We start from the raw sequence: 19,555 nt of genomic DNA, 5'->3' as shown, positions 1-19,555 counted from the left end.
GTGAGCGTAGGTAAGGCGTCCCTCGCAACCCTAACCTTAACCCGAGGTCCCAGAACACCTTACATTGCTCCTTGCGCCTTTCCCCCGGACATCGTCATCAGTGATCTGATGAAGAAGCTGGACATCCTGGGCTATAACGCCGTAAGTGTATGTCGAACTCCTTATGTTCGCACTCCACGAGACTCGGCGGCTCAAATGTGACTTTTGGAAGGCTTTGCGCTGAAAGAAGCTTGTTGACGCTGTGCCTTTGGGCTCTTGCAGAATCTCACCAACGAGGAGCAGGTGGTCGTGATTCACGCCAGGACCCTTCTCACCCTAGCCGAGAAGGTAACGCGCACGTCCACGCACGCTCTCGCATTCTGCTTATGTGACAGCAGCCTTTCCTCAGTGGTTAGAATACATCAAAGTGACCAAGTCAGCACTTCAACAGAAGATGTTGGACATTGAAAGTGAGAAGGTAGACAGACACGCGACATCAGCCAAGGGGAACTCCGGCAATGTGCCCCAACAATTCTGACCTTGAGCTGTGCTAGGATATGTTCTGCAAGCAGAAGGGCTACCTGGATGAAGAGTTGGACTTCAGGAAGTGTTCCATGGACCAGGCTCATAAGGTAAGCCGCCCTCAAATCTCCCGCCGGACCACTGATGGACGAGGATTGCGGCCCAGAGGATCCTGGAGCTGGAGGCCATGTTGTACGAGGCGCTACCGCAGCGGGACTGCCCCGCCACGGACGGCGAAAAAGCCAGCCACGCTGGCGTGAATGACGTGCTGACGGCGGATCAGAGAGAAGAGCTTAGGAGCGCCGTGGACCAATGGAAGCGAGCCCTGATGTGCGAGTTGAGGGAGCGCGACGCTTGCATCCTCCAAGAGAGAATGGATCTGCTGCACAGCGCGCAACAGGTAAGGGCCCAAAGCCAGCCCGGCACTTACTTGCACGCTTACTGGCTTTTGAATGCCACTTTCCATTTGTCCGTCCTAGAGGAACAAAGAGCTGAAAGAATTCATCGAAGCTCAGAAGAGACAAATCAAACAATTGGAGGAGAAGTTTCTGTTTCTCTTTCTATTCTTCTCCTTGGCCTTCATTCTGTGGCCCTAACACCAGCTGGTGAGTGAGCTCCAGCGGCACCGCACTCGACACCTCCGATACACTGCCAGCCGGTCTCAGACGTTGGCAGACGCTCCGATGCCAACGTAGACCCCCCGCCACGGTGACAGAGGCACCGCGTCACACCGGCGCTCATCCAATCAGAAGGCAGGAAAAGCAAATTCACATGCAGGGCACTTTTGAACCAGAAGAGAGCGCCACAAAAAACGGTTGTTGCCCCAAACGCGCACTAAAAAGGGTCAGAATAACAAGAGTCCCACTGGCCAGCCGGGGCCACCCGTCCAGCTGTTTCTTCAGGGGGGAAAAAAATTGGAGTCACCGGTGAGTACATTTTGCATTTAGCTCTGCTTTTCTGCTTCTGTCTTCAAGTGTGTGGCATCCTGCGATCAAAGATTCAGCCAACCCCAAAGCGGTTGACCTCAACGTCCCACCACCATGCCTGCCAGAGCAGGTGACGTGATGCTTTGGACATCCTTCCGTCTCAGATGCCCAAAAGTACTCTTTGCCACATCTGCGGCAATACGGTGTCTTTTCAAAGGTGCAAATAAATCCAGCGTGGGCGGAACACGCACGTCTTCGGTTTTTCCCGCTTTGTTTGTGTGACAGCTGTTGTGAAAATTTTATACAAATAAAGTTGTATAGTACAGGTTTGGCCAAGCCGCAACTCCCGAACCGCATGCGGCTCTTTTATGTTCATATCAACATTTGTGTGTGTGTGTGTGTGTGTGGGGGGGGGGGGGGGCGGGGGGGGGTTGTGCGTGTTGGCTTCACTTGAGTTCAATTTGGTATTTTGGTCAAAAGCGCATGTGGTGAAATTCCACAAAGTAGGATGGGCAAACACATTTCTTTAAACTATGAGTGTCAATTGGGCTCTCGAAATGGCAGGGAAAAGATGCACAGCAAAACGAAAATACGTAGATGAACACAGGACGTTTTAATCAGAGTGGGAAAGTTTCTATTTTTTGTTGAACGTGATGGCAAACCATTCTGCCTGATATGTCAGACCTCAGCGCATTTCAAAGATTCAAATCTTCAGCGCCATGCACTTCAGCTCACTCCATGCTAACATTGATCAGGCGTCGAACCCGCATCATCATGCTTAAGAGGTGGCCATGCTAACCAGTGCGCCATTATGTCGACGCATAATAACTAAGTCTACTGGTCAAAACAGCGGTTACTATATGACGTCGCTACGTCGTGGTCACGTGACGCAGACAAGACGTCAATGGACGTGGGCAGAGTTAACTTGTTTAAAAGGGAGTAGGCAGAAGAAATATTTAATTTATTTAAATCTATTTTGAGTGCACACCATTATGCCAATGCATAACAACTGTAAATCTACTAAACAAAACAGCGGTTGCTATATGACATCTGCCACGTCGTGGTCACGTGACATACGTGACGTCGATGGGCGTAACTTTCGCCGGAATTCAAATCCGCGGGGAGAGTTAACTTGTTTAAAAGAGAGTGGGCAGAAGAATTATTTAATTTATTTAAATCTATTTGGTGTGTGCGCCATTATGTCAATGCATAACAACTGTAAGTCTACTAAACAAAACAGCGGTTGCTATATGACGTCTGCCACGTCGTGGTCACGTGACGCGGACGTGACGTCGACGCCTACTTTACATCCCACCGATCACAGGACCCCTCGGCTGCATAACCGTGCCCCCTTCCCAACCAATCGGATTTGCTATACGCGAAAACGACGCCAATGGAAAGAGCTTCCGCCCAAATTTAAATCCGTGGGCGTGGCTCGCAGCAGGAAGTAGGAAAATGGCGGCGATGTTGACAAAGACACAGCGGATGGTAACATACGACTAACAAGAGAAATATTTTTATTTTCTGCTTGCAACTGGACCGTCCAGAGCGTACACGGTAAGTACAACTCATCGTTTTTAAAAAGAAGTACTTTTGTTGCCCTGAAAAGCGAGTGAGCGTGGCGTTTGTGGGGGACGTCGAATTTCGACGATTCTTTCTGGTCAACGGTTGTAAATGATTGTGTTGATTAAAAAAGAAAACTTGATGTAACTCTACTTTTAACTGCCGTTTCAGATAGATTTGGAATTGCATCACATCCAATTTTGCCTAGAGCGTACACGGTAAGTAACACTCGTTGTGTTTAAGGAGATTTATGTTTGTAATAGCAGAAGTGTAGCCGCGTTGCGTTGTACGTGTGAATGTTGGTCCGGGCGAAATGTTAATGTTTAATTTCATTCCTTTAGGTTCCACGGTGTTTGTTGGCTGCAAGTTTTCCACTGCAAGAAGAGGCTCATATCATTGACCAGGAGCGAGCTACAATGGTGAGTAGCCATAACATTTATGTTAAACACTTCCTATTTCATGTCTAACAGTACTTGATTTAACAAATAACCATAAATAAATACAGTGTGGGCACTGAAGTTAACATATGTGATTATACTGCCTAATCTGTCACCGAGTAGATTGTTGCAAAGTAATATAAGATCCAAAGTTGTAATTCAGAATAGTTTTCAAAAGAAGGCCATTAGAATTATATACAAGTCTGATTACCCTGAACAAGCTATTAATTAAATCACAAATTCTTCAATTCAAAGATTTGGTAGATTATCAGACAAATAATGTCTAACAGTAATTGATTTAACACATCACGATAAGTAGATTGAGTGTGGGCACTCTCAAGTTAACATATGTGATTATACTGCCTAATCTGTTACAGAGTATGTTGTTGCCAAGTAATGTAGAATAGATCCAAAGTAGTAATCCAGAATAGTTTTGAAGAGGCCATTAGAATAATAAACAAATCTGATTACCTTGAACATAATAACAAGCTAAGTGTTTAATATGTCCTATGAAGTCAAAATTGGGCACCATCATGTGGTGAAATTTGGAATTGCATCACATCCAATTTTGCCTGGGAACAAACAGATTAAATAAATCTTAGTTTTGAATAAGCCACTCCTTCTCAAACAAGTAAACTCTGCCCATTTCGCGCAGTAGATGTTCTGTTAATATCTAGTATTTATACAAAGTCATAATTTAAATTGCTTTCAACCTTCATTCATCGGTTCAACCAACATTACTCGCTCTTATTACCAACTTGTATTGATTTAACTAAGCGTTTAATACTTCCTATCAGGTCTCAAGGCAAGATTTGGCAAAATACAATTTCAGCAAATCCAATTTTGCCAGGGAACAAAAATAGATTAAATAAACTAAATAAGTCTTCTTCCCATTAAATAAATCAGAAAAGTCTGTCTTGTAACCAGTCCTCTTCAAACAAGTAAAGTCTGCCCATTTTGTGCCGTAGATTTTGTGTCTATGCCTAGTATTTAAACAAAATCATAATTTAAACGACTTCTTTCCTTCATTCACTTTGGAAATTTGGAATTGCAGCAAATCGAATTTTGCCAGGGAACAAAAATAGATCAATTAAACTAAATAAGTCTTCTTCCCATTAAATAAATTAAAAAAGTCTGTCTTGTAACCAGTCCTTTTCAAACAAGTAAAGTCTGCCCATTTTGTGCCGTCGATTTTGTGTTAATGCCTAGTATTTATACAAAATCATAATTTAAAGGACTTCATTCCTTCATTCACTTTGGAAATTTGGAATTGCAGCACATCAAATTTTGCCTGGGAAGAAAAGTAGATTAAATAAATTTAATAAGTCTTACTACTTCCCATTAAATAAATTAAATACGTCTTACTTGTTCCCACTCCTTTTCAAAACAGTAGTTTAAAACGAGGGCCCTTCACTCAATCTTTAACCTCAACCCCGCACGTTGTGTTGTATCTGTGAATGTTGGTTGTGGCCAAATGATAGTTTTCTTTCATTCGTTTAGGTTCCAAGAAAACTTGATGTAACTCTACTTTTAACTGCCGTTTCAGATAAGCGGGTATTACGTCGCAGTCATGTGCCGCGGATATGACGTAATTGCCCGAACCTCCGATTCAAATCTGTTGGCGCGATGGCCGTGAGCCACTGAGCAGCGACGATTATCAACAGATATATCTTTATTTTCTGCTTGCAACTGGACCGTCTAGAGCGTACACGGTAAGTAACACTCATTGTGTTTAAGGAGATTTACGTTTGTAATAGCAGAAGTGTAGCCGCGTTGCGTTGTACGTGTGAAAATTGGTCGAGGCGAAATGTTAATGTTTAATTTCATTCCTTTAGGTTCCACGGTGTTTGTTGGCTGCAAGTTTTCCACTGCAAGAAGAGGCTCGTATCATTGACCAGGAGCGAGCTACAATGGTGAGTAGCCATAACATTTATGTTAAACACTTCCTATTTCATGTCTAACAGTACTTGATTTAACAAATAACCATAAATAAATACAGTGTGGGCACTGAAGTTAACATATGTGATTATACTGCCTAATCTGTCACGGAGTAGATTGTTGCAAAGTAATATAAGATCCAAAGTTGTAATTCAGAATAGTTTTCAAAAGAAGGCCATTAGAATTATATACAAGTCTGATTACCCTTAACATAACAACAAGCTATTAATTAAATCACAAATTCTTCAATTCAAAGATTTGGTAGATTATCAGACAAATAATGTCTAACAGTAATTGATTTAACACATCACGATAAGTAGATTGAGTGTGGGCACTCTCAAGTTAACAGATATGATTATACTGCCTAATCTGTTACAGAGTATGTTGTTGCCAAGTAATGTAGAATAGATCCAAAGTAGTAATCCAGAATAGTTTTGAAGAGGCCATTAGAATAATAAACAAATCTGATTACCTTGAACATAATAACAAGCTAAGTGTTTAATATGTCCTATGAAGTCAAAATTGGGCACCATCATGTGGTGAAATTTGGAATTGCATCACATCCAATTTTGCCTGGGAACAAACAGATTAAATAAATCTTAGTTTTGAATAAGCCACTCCTTCTCAAACAAGTAAACTTTGCCCATTTTGCGCAGTAGATGTTCTGTTAATATCTAGTATTTATACAAAGTCATAATTTAAATTGCTTTCAACCTTCATTCATCGGTTCAACCAACATTACTCGCTCTTATTACCAACTTGTATTGATTTAACTAAGCGTTTAATACTTCCTATCAGGTCTCAAGGCAAGATTTGGCAAAATACAATTTCAGCAAATCCAATTTTGCCAGGGAACAAAAATAGATTAAATAAACTAAATAAGTCTTCTTCCCATTAAATAAATCAGAAAAGTCTGTCTTGTAACCAGTCCTCTTCAAACAAGTAAAGTCTGCCCATTTTGTGCCGTAGATTTTGTGTCTATGCCTAGTATTTAAACAAAATCATAATTTAAACGACTTCTTTCCTTCATTCACTTTGGAAATTTGGAATTGCAGCAAATCGAATTTTGCCAGGGAACAAAAATAGATCAATTAAACTAAATAAGTCTTCTTCCCATTAAATAAATTAAAAAAGTCTGTCTTGTAACCAGTCCTTTTCAAACAAGTAAAGTCTGCCCATTTTGTGCCGTCGATTTTGTGTTAATGCCTAGTATTTATACAAAATCATAATTTAAAGGACTTCATTCCTTCATTCACTTTGGAAATTTGGAATTGCAGCACATCAAATTTTGCCTGGGAAGAAAAGTAGATTAAATAAATTTAATAAGTCTTACTACTTCCCATTAAATAAATTAAATACGTCTTACTTGTTCCCACTCCTTTTCAAAAAAGTAGTTTAAAACGAGGTCCCTTCACTCAACCTTTAACCCTATTTATTCACCTTCTAGGCTAAGTGTTAAAGGCTAAGTGTTAAAGGCTAAGTGTTAAAGGCTAAGTGTTAAAGGCTAAGTGTTAGAGGCTAAGTGCCAGAGGCTAGGCGCCAGAGGCGAGTTTTTGTGGGCTGAAGTTTTAGTGGGGTTAGTGTGAATACAATCCAAAAGAATACAACAGAATACAATACAATAGAATATAATACATAGACTAAATTCAATAGCTCTTACTACTTCCCATTAAATAAATTAAATACGTCTTACTTGCTCCCAATCCTTTTCAAAAAAGTAGTTTAAAACGAGGGCCCTTCACTCAACCTTTAACCTCAACCCCGCACGTCACATTGTGTTGTATCTGTGAATGTTGGTTGTGGCCAAATGATAGTTTTCTTTCATTCGTTTAGGTTCCACGGTGTTTGTTGGCTATGTTTTCCACTGTCAGAAGGATGAAAATACAAAGTACAACGCTTGGACGTGGGCGAAGACGTCACCGGTGAGTCCTTCCTTCCTATTTATTTACCTTCTAGATGCTAGAGGCTAAGTGTTAGAGGCTAAGTGTTAGAGGCTAAGTGTTAAAGGCAACACAATACGAACAACACAACACAATACGAACAACTCAACACAATATGAACAACACAATATGAACAACACAACACAATACGAACAACACAACACAATACGAACAACACAACACAATACGAACAACACAACACATTACGAACAACACAACACAATACGAACAACACAACGATACTGCACTGAACAACACGATACCGCACTGAGAAACACGATACCGCACTGAACAACACGATACCGCACTGAACAACACCATGCCGCACTGAACACCATGCCACACTGAACAACACCATCCCGCACTGAACAACACCATGCCGCACTAAACAACACCATGCCGCACTGAACAACACCATGCCTCACTGAACGACACCATGCCGCACTGAAAGACACCATGCCGCACTGAACGACACCATGCCGCACTGAAAGACACCATCCCGCACTGAACACCATGCCGCACTGAACAACACCATCCTGCACTGAACAACACCATCCCGCACTGAACAACACCATGCCGCACTGAACAACATTATGCCGCACTGAACATTATGCCGCACTGAACAACACCATGCCGCACTGAACAACATTATGCCGCACTGAACAACACCATGCCGCACTGAACAACACCATGCCGCACTGAACAACATTATAACGCATTGAACAACACCATGCCGCACTGAACAACACCATGCCGCACTAAACAACATTATGCCGCACTGAACAACATTATGCCGAAATGAACAACACCATGCCGCACTGAACAACACCATGCCGCACTGAACAACACCATGCCGCACTGAAAGACACCATCCCGCACTGAACACCATGCCGCACTGAACAACACCATCCTGCACTGAACAACACCATCCCGCACCGAACAACACCATGCCGCACTGAACAACATTATGCCGCACTGAACATTATGCCGCACTGAACAACACCATGCCGCACTGAACAACACCATCCTGCACTGAACAACACCATCCCGCACCGAACAACACCATGCCGCACTGAACAACATTATGCCGCACTGAACATTATGCCGCACTGAACAACACCATGCCGCACTGAACAACACCATGCCGCACTAAACAACATTATGCCGCACTGAACAACATTATGCCGAAATGAACAACACCATGCCGCACTGAACAACACCATGCCGCACTGAACAACACCATGCCGCACTGAACGACACCATGCCGCACTGAAAGACATTATAACGCACTGAACAACACCATGCCGCACTGAACAACACCATGCCGCACTGAACAACACCATGCCGCACTGAACAACACGATCCCGCATTGAACACCATGCCGCACTGAACAACACCATCCTGCACTGAACAACACCATCCCGCACTGAACAACACCATGCCGCACTGAACACCATGCCGCACTGAACAACACCATGCCGCACTGAACAACACCATTCCGCACTGAACAACACCATGCCGCACTGAACAACATTATGCTGCACTGAACAACACCATGCCGCACTGAACAACACCATGCCGCACTGAAAAACATTATGCCGCACTGAACAACACCATGCCGCACTGAACAACACCATCCCGAACTGAACAACACCATGCCGCATTGAACAACACCATGCCGCACTGAACAACACCATCCTGCACTGAACAACACCATCCTGCACTGAACAACACCATGCCGCACTGAACAACACCATGCCGCACTGAACAACACCATGCCGCAATGAACAACACCATCCCGCACTGAACAACATTATGCCGCACTGAACAACATTATGCCGCACTGAACAACACCATGCCGCACTGAACAACACCATGCTGCACTGAACAACATTATGCCGCACTGAACAACACGATCCCGCATTGAACAACACCATCCCGCAGTGAACAACACCATGCCGCATTGAACAACACCATGCCGCACTGAACAACACCATGCTGCACTGAACAACATTATGCTGCACTGAACAACACGATCCTGCATTGAACAACACCATGCCGCACTGAACAACACCATCCTGCACTGAACAACACCTTTCCACACTGAACAACACCATGCCGCACTGAACAACATTATGCCGCACTGAACAACACCATGCCGCACTGAACAACACCATGCCGCACTGAACAACACCATGCCGCACTGAACAACACCATGCCGCAATGAACAACACCATCCCGCACTGAACAACACCATGCCGCATTGAACAACACCATGCCGCACTGAACAACACCATCCCGCACTGAACAACACCACCCCGCACTGAACAACACGATCCCGCATTGAACAACACCATCCCGGACTGAACAACACCATGCCGCACTGAACAACACCATTCCGCACTGAACAACACCATTCCGCACTGAACAACACCATGCCGCACTGAACAACACCATGCCGCACTTAACAACACCATGCCGCACCGAACAACACCATGCCGCACTGAACAACATTATGCCGCACTGAACAAGACCATGCCGCACTGAACAACACCATCCCGCACTGAACAACACCATGCCGCACTGAACAACACCATTCCGCACTGAACAACACCATGCCGCACTGAACAACACCATGCCGCACTGAACAACACCATGCCGCACTGAACAACACCATGCCGCACTGAACAACATTATGCCGCACTGAACAACATTATGCCGCACTGAACAACACCATGCCGCACTGAACAACACCATGCCGCACTGACCAACACCATGCCGCACTGAACAACACGACGTCGCACTGAACAACACGACTGAACACGTCGCACTGAACAACACGACGCCGCACAGAACAACACGACGCCGCACAGAATAACACAATACCGCACAGAACAACACAATACCGCACAAACAGTTTTAGATAAAATTACGTCGCAGTAATGTGACGCGGACATGACGTCAATAGGCGGAACTCACGGCAAAATTATAATCCGTGGGCGTGGCTTGCAACAGGAAGTAGGAAAGCGGCAATTCTGGCAAACAAGACACAGCGGTTAGTAACACGATGACTAACAAGGCAAATATTTTTGTTTTCAGCTTGCAACTTGACCGTCTAGAGCGTACAAGGTAATTACAACTGTTTTTTTTTAGCCCTGAAAAGCGAGGGAGTGTGGCGTTTGGGAGGAATGTCGAACTCGGCGTCTGCTTCCAGCCACAGACGCCAAATTTCGACGATTATTTCGACTGGTCAACGGTTGTAAATTATTGCGTTGACTAAAAACTTTATTTAACTCTACTCTTAACTTTGCCGTTTCAGATATGCGGGTATTACACCGCGGAAATGACGTCAATAGGCTGAACTCTCGCCAAAATTCAAATCTGTGGGCGCAATGGCCTTGAGCGAGACACCGGATACAAACACGACGATTATCAACAGAAATATCTTTATTTTCTGCTTGCAAGTGGACCGTCTAGAGCGTACACGGTAAGTACAACTCATTGTGTTTAAAAAGATTTACGTTTGTGTAGTTTGCGTTGCGTTGTATCTGTGAATGTTGGTTGAGGCTAAATGTTAATGTTTAATTTCATTCCTTTAGGTTCCACGGTGTTTGTTGGCTGTATGTTTTCCACTGCAAGAAGAGGCTCGTATCATTGACCAGCAGGAGCTACAATGGTGAGTACCCCTTTCGTCTTCCATTTATGTTAAACACTTCCTATTTCATGTCTAACAGTACTCGATTTAACAAATAACCATAAATAAATACAGTGTGGGCAGTCACGTTAACATATGTGATTATCCTGCCTAATATGTTTATCACAAATATGTCACTAATCACTAATATGTTTATTTGTTTATCACAACACCTTTGGACCTTCAGCAATCGATTATTTCCCTTCATCTACATAGAGACAGAACGATGGTGTCTTAAACATCTCATTCATTTCACCAAATAACTTCACGCAGGTGGATAACGGCCGTCTCGGTCACGCTATGTTGCGTGATGCAGTTTTGAAGAACCAAATGCATTTATTCAATGAATAAGTCAAGCTAGTCCTATGTTTATGATGTTGTAAGTTACGGTACCGATTGAAGTTGAGTTCGAAGCCAGTGGAAAACAGCGCTGCGTTTGTGCTCTCCAGGTACAAATGTTGTGATCTCTGACTGACGACCGGCGAGACTCGAGTAAGAGATGTCCAAACGAGCTCCGGCAGGGCGGGCCAAGGCGGAGCGAACGGACGCCCTTCAGGCCGCCAATGACGAGCTGAGAACCAAACTGATGGACGTCCAGTTAGAACTTCAGCAGGAGAAGAACAAGGTGAAAGCCTCAACAGACAGACACTGCCTGCCTCCCTGCCTGCCTCCCTGCCTGCCTCCCTGCCTGCCTCCCTCCCTCCCAGTTTTCCCGATGTAGATTAGACATGCGTGTGCCATGACTGTGTCAGCCTACATCAACAAATGCACCGAGGACGTCAGCACCACTAAGAATATCATCACCCGGGGCAACCAACGACCCTGGATGACTGAGGAGGTACGTCAAACGCTACGAGCGCGGAACTCTGCCTTCAAGTCTGGCGACAAGGAGACACTGAGGACAGCGAGAGCCAACTTGAACCGTGCCATCAGGATAGCGAAGCGAGACCGCAGTCGAAAATTTCAGGATCGTTTCCACGACGTCAAAAACATCAGGAGTATGTGGCAAGGCATACGGGCGATTACAGACTACAACTCACCCTCCCCCCCCCCGGTGGGTGTAGTTGATGCTGACTTTCTAAATGGTCTAAATAACTTCTTTGGGAGGTTCGAGGCACTAAACGGCACTCCAGCAGTTAAAACTGTCCCCCATCAGGAAGAGGAGGTACTCTGCCTTGACTCCGCCGATGTGTTGAAGACCCTGAGGAGAGTCAACCCCTGTAAGGCCCCTGGCCCCGACAACATTCCTGGGCGTGTGTTCAGGGAATGTGCAAGTCATCTGGCTGGGGTCATCACAGACATTTTTAACACCTCGCTGGGCCAAGCCACAGTGCCGGCGTGCTTTAAGACTGCCTCCATCATTCCGGTGCCGAAGAAACCTCAAATCACCTCATTTAATGATTACCGGCCTGTTGCACTGACTCCGGTTATGATGAAGTGCTTCGAAAGGCTGCTTAAAGGTCACATCGTTTCCAGACTCCCCCTATTATTTGACCCGTTCCAGTTTGCCGACCGGCAAAACCGCTCCACTCAGGACGCCATCTCCTCCGTTCTTCACCTGAGCCTGGCTCACCTGGAGGAGAAGAACACCCATGTGCGGAGGCTGTTCCTGGACTTCAGCTCAGCGTTTAACACCATCATCCCACAGCATCTGGTAGGAAAATTGGAACACCTGGGCTTCAACACCCCCCTTCGCAACTGGCTGCTAGACTTCCTCACCAACAGACCTCAGTCAGTCCGGGTCGGACAGAACACCTCTGATGTCATCACCCTCAGCACAGGCTCCCTTCAGGGCTGCGTCCTGAGCCCCCTGCTGTGCACCCTGATGACACACGACTGCGTCCTCAGGTTCACCACCAATCACATCGTGAAGTCAGCAGACGACACAACGGTGGTGGGGCTCATCAGAGACAACAACGACCTGGACTACAGAGAGGAGGTGGAGCAGCTGGTGGGCTGGTGCAGAGAAAACAGCCTGATCCTGAATGAGGAGAAGATGAAGGAGATCATCGTCGACTTCAGGAAAAAACAGCCTCACCACGCTCCACTGATCATCAACAGCTCAGCTGTGGAGGTGGTCAGCACCACCAAATTCCTGGGGGTCCACATCACAGAAGACCTCACCTGGACTATGAACACTACGGCACTGGTCAAGAGGGCACAGAAGCGCTTGTACTTCCTGCGGAGGATGAGGAGAGCCCACCTGCCCCCACCCATCATGAGGACGTTCTACAGGAGCACCATAGAGAGCATTCTGACAAGCTGTCTCTCTGTGTGGTGTGGAGGCTGCACCGCCTCCGATTGGAAGAACGTGAGGAGAGTGGTGAGGACAGCAGAGAGGATCATAGGGGCTCCTCTTCCCTCCATTCAGGACATTTCATCTCAGCGCTGCATGTCCCGTGCCCGTAACATCATCAATGACCCATCACACCCCCACCATGGACTGTTCTCCCTGCTGCCCTCTGGGAAGAGGTTTGCAGCATCCGCTGCAGGTCCACCAGGTTCTGCAACAGCTTTTTCCCTGCTGTCATCAGACTGTTGAACACTAGAACTGTTGAGCTCTAAACTGAACTCTGCATCACACATTCACAGAACTGTACTTTATGACACTACGGACCTCTATCTTGCACTATCTCGCGCTACCAACTTTACTGAACTTGTATAAACCCTTTAAATAGAAGTTTAATACATGGTTTAGCATTCCTCTGCACACTCTTGAATACTGTTTTGCCTACTTGCACTATTGCATAATTATCACTGCTGCACTTTATACTTATGTTTAATATATATATATATATATATAGTATATGTATATATATATATTTTCATAGGATATGTTACTTCTATTCAACTGCAATATCACTACTTTGTTGTAAGACGTATGCAACGGAATTTCGTTTTGTATGCACCATGTGCAGACAAGATGACAATAAAGTTTGTCTAAGTCTAAGTCTAAGTCATGTCAGGTCAGCTGTCTGGAGAGAGAGAGAAGTCAGGACCTGCGGGCGGAGCACAACCGTGCCACCGCCGCCATGACGGAACTCAAAAGCAAACTCCATGAGGAGAAGCAGAAAGAGTTAGCCATTACCAGGGAGACATTACTGCGGCAGCATGAAATGGAGCTGATGAGAGTGATCAAAATCAAAGATGGAGAGATCCAGCGACTGAATGCCTTGGTCCTCAGCCTGAGGGACGGCTCCATGGACAAGGTGATCCGCTCTATCCGTGTCTGACTATCCGCACGCCACGTCGGGCTTCGATGCGGCCGCTACCGTATTGTGTAGCTTGTCCCCAGTAAGCGTCGCAGCGCTCCGTTGCGGTCTCAACGGCCCGGTGTGGCGCAATGTCCGCTCAGGTGAGGAGGGGGGGCGCTTTGCTGGCGGAGGTGGAGGAGACGCGGCGGTGTCGGGAGACCGAGCGGTGTCGCCTCCACCAGGAGCGCGGAAGAAGCCCTGGCAGCGGCCCAGCAGGCCTGGCAGTCCCGAGCGGCCGAGCTCCGATCGGCTCATCACCAGCATCGGGAGGAGCTGAGCCGAACCAAGAGAGACTGCGAGAGGGAGATCCGCCGACTGGTAGGACTGATCAGATGCGCGGTGCGTGGCTATGTTCCCAATTTCGTTGTATACCTGCAGTGCAATGACACCTAAGGCATTCTATTCTATTCTATTTCACAAGAAGAAAATGTCCGGTTGCTCGCTTCGCTTTTGTCACAGCAAAGGTGTTCTAGTCGATTCAAGAAAAAAATTGGCCGGTTGCTCTCTTTGTTTTTGTCACAATTCTGGCAAATGAGTTTGCCCGCCTGCCTGAGCGCTCCCCGTTTGTACATCCAGACGGATGAGATCAAGCTGAAAGACAGAGCGGTTAGTGTTTTGGATGAAGCCCTGGGGCCGGCCACGTCCACCGCCTTCAGCTGCAGACTCAGGCTGCCGAGCAGCAGATCGCTGCCCTGAGGGATTCCCAAAGGGCGGGCCTAAACTACCCTGGAAGTGGGGTCAACGCCGCTACTAGCAATCCTCTTCATTGCGTAAGCCACCTCATCACACACTTGCAGTACGCATGACTTAGTTCGTTGCTGGAGGAAGGTAGCACAAAAACAGTTTTGAACTTTGAACGAGTGCTTGTGTGTGTGTGTTGCGGGGCGTTTTCAGTCTCAGGAGGATCGGGACACGCGACGGTTTCATCTGAAAATCGCTGAGCTCAGCGCAGTCATCAGGAAACTGGAGGATCGAAACGCCCTGCTTTCTGAAGAGCGCAATGAACTGGTAATTTATTGACGGCACGCTTGAAGGTTTGCGCTACGTTTGATGCGCGCCATCCAGCGAGGCACCCATTGCGCTTGCTTATTAGTTGAGCGGCGCGGCGAGTCGGTTGCCTGGTAGATGTCTTTTATTGGGAGCCAAAGCCACGATTCCGTTCAAACCGATGCAAAAGGAATGGATACGTTCTGGCCCGCGTGTTGTGCGTCTTTCACATCCCGCACTTCATGCTTGCAGCTAAAGCGACTGAGAGAAACAGAAAGCCAGTTTCTGCCACTCCTGTACAAAAACAAACGCCTGAGCAGGAAGAATGAAGAACTCTCGCTGGTGCTGTGTCGCCTTGAAAACAAAGTGCGCTTTGTCACCCAGGAGAACGAGGAGATGGCAAGCTTGGTAAGTCGACGCGGACAACGGCGGCGTGCCAACAGAGTCCACTGCATTTGTGTTCCACAGAGAAGGCCTAGTTCGCTCAATGACCTGGACCGCGGTTGCGGCCAGCAGGACGGTGAAATGGAGTTCCTTCAAGTTGTGGAGCAGCGGCACATCATCGACGACTTGTCCAAGGTCTTCAGGCAGGCGACTCGGTGCACGTACGGCAGCGCCGCGCTCGCTCGCTGTCGCCAGGAAACCTTTTCCGTCCAAAGCTTGGCCGGCGGCCGCCATCCAAAAAATTGGCCCCTTAAATTCCGACCTTTCAAGCAGGAGCATTGTGCGCACGCGTTTGAACACGCTTTAGACTTGTTTTGCCGTTTTCAGCAGCTCAAAGCTCCCGTTTTGTCAGCGCCTTTGCCACTCGCTGTGCGCTGAAAACGACGGACTTGCCCGGCTGCTCAGCCCGTCAACCATGAGCCGCGAGCGCGACGTCGTTGTCCGTAGGCAGCTAGTGGCAAAATGCACCCTGTTAGAGTTGCGCTCGCTCCAACTTATTTTGCAAGAACCACACGGGAGACAAGTAAGTTCTTTTGGACACCTGCAGGTGGAGAGTCCATCCGTTGTACGAATGAAGTCTGACTCTCGGCTCCTGCACGAGCATTTTAATTAAGAGAAACAGGGTGGGTGTAAGAGTGGATTGAATAGAGGAAGCCCTTGACCTCTAGTCAAAACATAGCAAGGGGTGTTTTACGACTTTGTGTAGGAAGGGATAAGCGATAGGGATAAATAAGGGATAAATAATATTATTTATTACAGGTCGCAGTCAAAGTCAAAGCAACACAATGATACGATAAAGATAATCTGGAAAACCCTGACACACCCTGTAGTTGTCACTTTTGGAAAAGACGAGCGTCCCTCCAATCATCGCCGGTGACGTGTTTTTCAGGCTCTGGAGACAGGAGCTCATGTCAGAAATGTCATTGTGAGTCGCGTTTGTTTCTGCGCCGGAGCCGTTCGTTCCCTTTGCATCCAAAGAATCTCAAAGGCGGATTATTTGTGTCGACAGGAGAGAGATTTGCTGCTACGATACCGACGTCGAGAATCTCTGAGGAGGAACAAAGCGTGAGGTCCTGCAAGGTGAGTCTGTTTGTTTGCGGCTGCTTGGTGTTGCGCAAGATGAAATGGCCTTTTTCTCGCTATCGTTCCTCTCGTCGATTCATCGTGAGGTGTCGCTTCAGTTTGTTCAGAGAGATGTTTGCTTCCGCGCCCGCAGGTCATCGAAACATTTTACGGCTACGACGAAGACGTGTTGGTGGACTCGGACGGATCGTCCTTGTCTTTTCACACCGACAGAACCCCCGACACGGAACCCGAAGAGGTAGCCCGCCATTTCTGCCAGCGTATTGGCACCAAACATTCCTCTTCAGCCTGGAATCGGACTCGTCTTTGCGTCGCGGGTGCTTTGTCGCCGGTCTGACTGATTCTGGTACTAGTGCTGTGTTGCATTGGTGTGTGCATGAAGAGGCGGAGCTTCGCTGACGCAAGAATATCAAGCGCTGCAACGAGCCTACGCTCTGCTAGCCCAGACCAGCGAAGGGGACTACGACGCCGAGAAGGAGATTGTTAGAGATTTGCTCACTCCAACTTATTTTGCAAGAACCACACGGGAGACAAGCAAGTCCTTTTTAGACACCTGCAGGTGGAGAGTTCACTCGTTCAAGGAATGAAGTCTGAACCCTTGTTCCTGCGAGGGGATATTTATTAAGAGAAACAGAGTGGGGGTTGAGAGTGGGGGTCAGAGTAGACAAATGGCCGAAGCCCCTGGCTGATCAAAGCACAGCAGGGGGTCCTTCACGATGTTGTGTGAACAAAACACTTTGATTGCTTCCTCTGCAGCTAGTCAATCAGTTCAAAAGATCTTAGCACTTTGTTCTACTACTTTCGTTAAGACAGGACAAGCGAGTTTAATTATTACAGGTTACATTCCAACATAATCATAGGATCAAACTAACCTGAAAACCCTAACATCTCCCTCCTGATTTATCATATGATTATGCCACCCCAAACAACAAAGACAAGCAAGAAAACATATATACGTATAATGAAGAAAGCAGAATGGTAAAAATAAAAACAACAAACAATGATAGCAACACTATCCAGTGAAGATGAGGCATTACCTCAATACCCCAGATCAAACTTATTGTGTAAGCGAAAAACCTGCTGGCCAGATGTTATTAGCAGGAAAATTCTTACACGGCCCCGTTGCCACAGGCGACCAGAATGCTATCATTAAAAAATAAAAAGAAAAACAAAGAAACAGTACATCAGCGTATCCATTACTTGCGAAGCATATTTGATGGTCAAATCAACAAGATTCCGTAAAACATGCTCAACAGAACAGCATCTACGCAATCCACGTCTCATTATCATCATCACATCTGTCACGTCTAAGAAGTTGTATATGTGCTCGCGTTTTCGTCAGCTGATGATGTTGTAGTCTGTAGGTGAGGTCTGTCACACACACTGGCGCACACGCTCGTGTCCAGTTGGCGGGCAGCATCGGATAAACCTTGTGACCACAAAGCCACCAGCCATTCTGTATGAAGTATGTTCCGTTCGATGGTGTAGCCATGTTGGTAGTAGAGCCCTTACACGTTGAAAACGGCTCTCTCATCCTGGCACACAGCGGTGATGTCCAAAGCTCCCATCCAGTTCCCTCCTGGAGAGCAGTCGTCGTCAATGCATTTGTGGGTCCTGCAACCTTGGATGTGTAGTCAGCAAGACTTAGAATGGTCCCTCCTGTCGTGGCTGGCCCAGTTCCTTCTTTTGATGACTTTGATGTAGACCCAGTCTCCTGGATTGATGGGGTTGTCGACCTGTGAGGAGGAAAGATCAAGCGGCAGTAAATTTGTCTTTGACACAGTTTGAGCGTCCTGATCATATAATCTGCCAAGGACTGCTCTTCATTTGTTGTTTGCAACTCTCGTAGTCAATTGTCGTGCCCATTTAACTGGCAAATAGGAGTGTTTGCGGGAAGAGTTTGAACACCTCCTAATGATTCCCTTTAACCAAAAACTATTTATGACAGGGGCGTTCCCATTTATTGCCTCCTGGTTTAAAAGAGATTGTCTTACCCATGCCTTCTTTCTCCTCACACGCTCACACCCACACAGGGTGTGAACACACACACACACACACAAAGGGATTCTAATCCATCTCTCATGTAGCTTCTTTTGATAGAATCTCCTATCGGCAACTGTATAGCAGACGTTTTAGCATATAATCCCATACTCTGCTCTCTCGCTTCTACTTTTTCATGTCGGTGCAGTCGTAGGTGGCCCCTATTGCAGTCATTGTCTTGTTAACTGTCGCCTTGTGATTCCTATGCATGATTGTGTGAATGTCAAAAATTGAACGTACCTAACTTTCTGACCATCCAACCTCCACTGTGGCACAAAAAACCTTACTGTTGTATTGAGTAGGTACATTGAGCAACCTAGCTCCCTCCTGACTGCCAAATGTCCTGTTCTAAAATTTATATAACTCGACCTCTACGTCTTAAGCTTGATGAGCCAAAATATCAGATCTTGCTCTTGTTTCCTACCGTTTTAGCCTATTTGTTTTATCCAAATCCGTTCAATCTCTGATTATAATGCTTTTCTCTGTAGCCCTACGTATTTTTCAAATTTTTATTTATTTATTTATCAAATCTCCTCAGTTCTGTCAAACTCAGTGCACAATGAATCTCCCTTCCACTTTGAACCAAGCTTCACCAAATTTGGTAACGCCGTAGCAAGGAGTGCGATTTGGTTGTCGGACACTCCAAGTCCATATCTTTTTGCTGCACTTCACCCTCTCAAGTTCGTGTTCTTTTGTTGTTGCTTCAGAGCGACCCCATCCATCACTCTTGAATGAGTCCATTGTTCAA

General features: G+C 46.3%; 1 protein-coding gene and 1 long non-coding RNA gene across 2 annotated transcripts; both read left to right on the top strand.

The window, feature by feature from the left end:
- Nucleotides 1–556: 556 nt before the first annotated feature.
- Nucleotides 557–1,687, top strand: LOC148382073 (janus kinase and microtubule-interacting protein 3-like). Its single transcript, XM_088362548.1, has 2 exons — nt 557–901; nt 981–1,687. The coding sequence occupies exons 1-2, from the start codon at nt 689–691 to the stop codon at nt 1,095–1,097; spliced, it is 330 nt and encodes a 109-aa protein (XP_088218674.1). The 5' UTR covers nt 557–688; the 3' UTR covers nt 1,098–1,687.
- A 3,291-nt stretch (nt 1,688–4,978) lies between these two features.
- LOC148382072 (uncharacterized) lies at nt 4,979–7,287 on the top strand. Its single transcript, XR_015854263.1, has 3 exons — nt 4,979–5,139; nt 5,263–5,340; nt 7,199–7,287. It is a non-coding gene; the product is annotated as an uncharacterized LOC148382072 (long non-coding RNA).
- The last annotated feature ends 12,268 nt before the right edge of the window (nt 7,288–19,555 follow it).

Source organism: Syngnathus floridae, chromosome 19 (assembly GCF_059516105.1).
Source record: "Syngnathus floridae isolate MCC-2025c chromosome 19, RoL_Sflo_1.0, whole genome shotgun sequence".
NCBI lineage: Eukaryota > Metazoa > Chordata > Actinopteri > Syngnathiformes > Syngnathidae > Syngnathus > Syngnathus floridae.
Note: the sequence above shows the minus strand (reverse complement) of the source record. Positions and strands in the feature narration are given on the sequence as shown.

Bases quoted from the DNA above. Each gene is read 5' to 3' on its own strand.
- LOC148382073 (XM_088362548.1), top strand. From the start codon at position 689: ATGTTGTACGAGGCGCTACCGCAGCGGGACTGCCCCGCCACGGACGGC. The intron at 902-980 runs GTAAGGGCCCAA...TGTCCGTCCTAG, and splicing joins TGCTGCACAGCGCGCAACAG to AGGAACAAAGAGCTGAAAGA.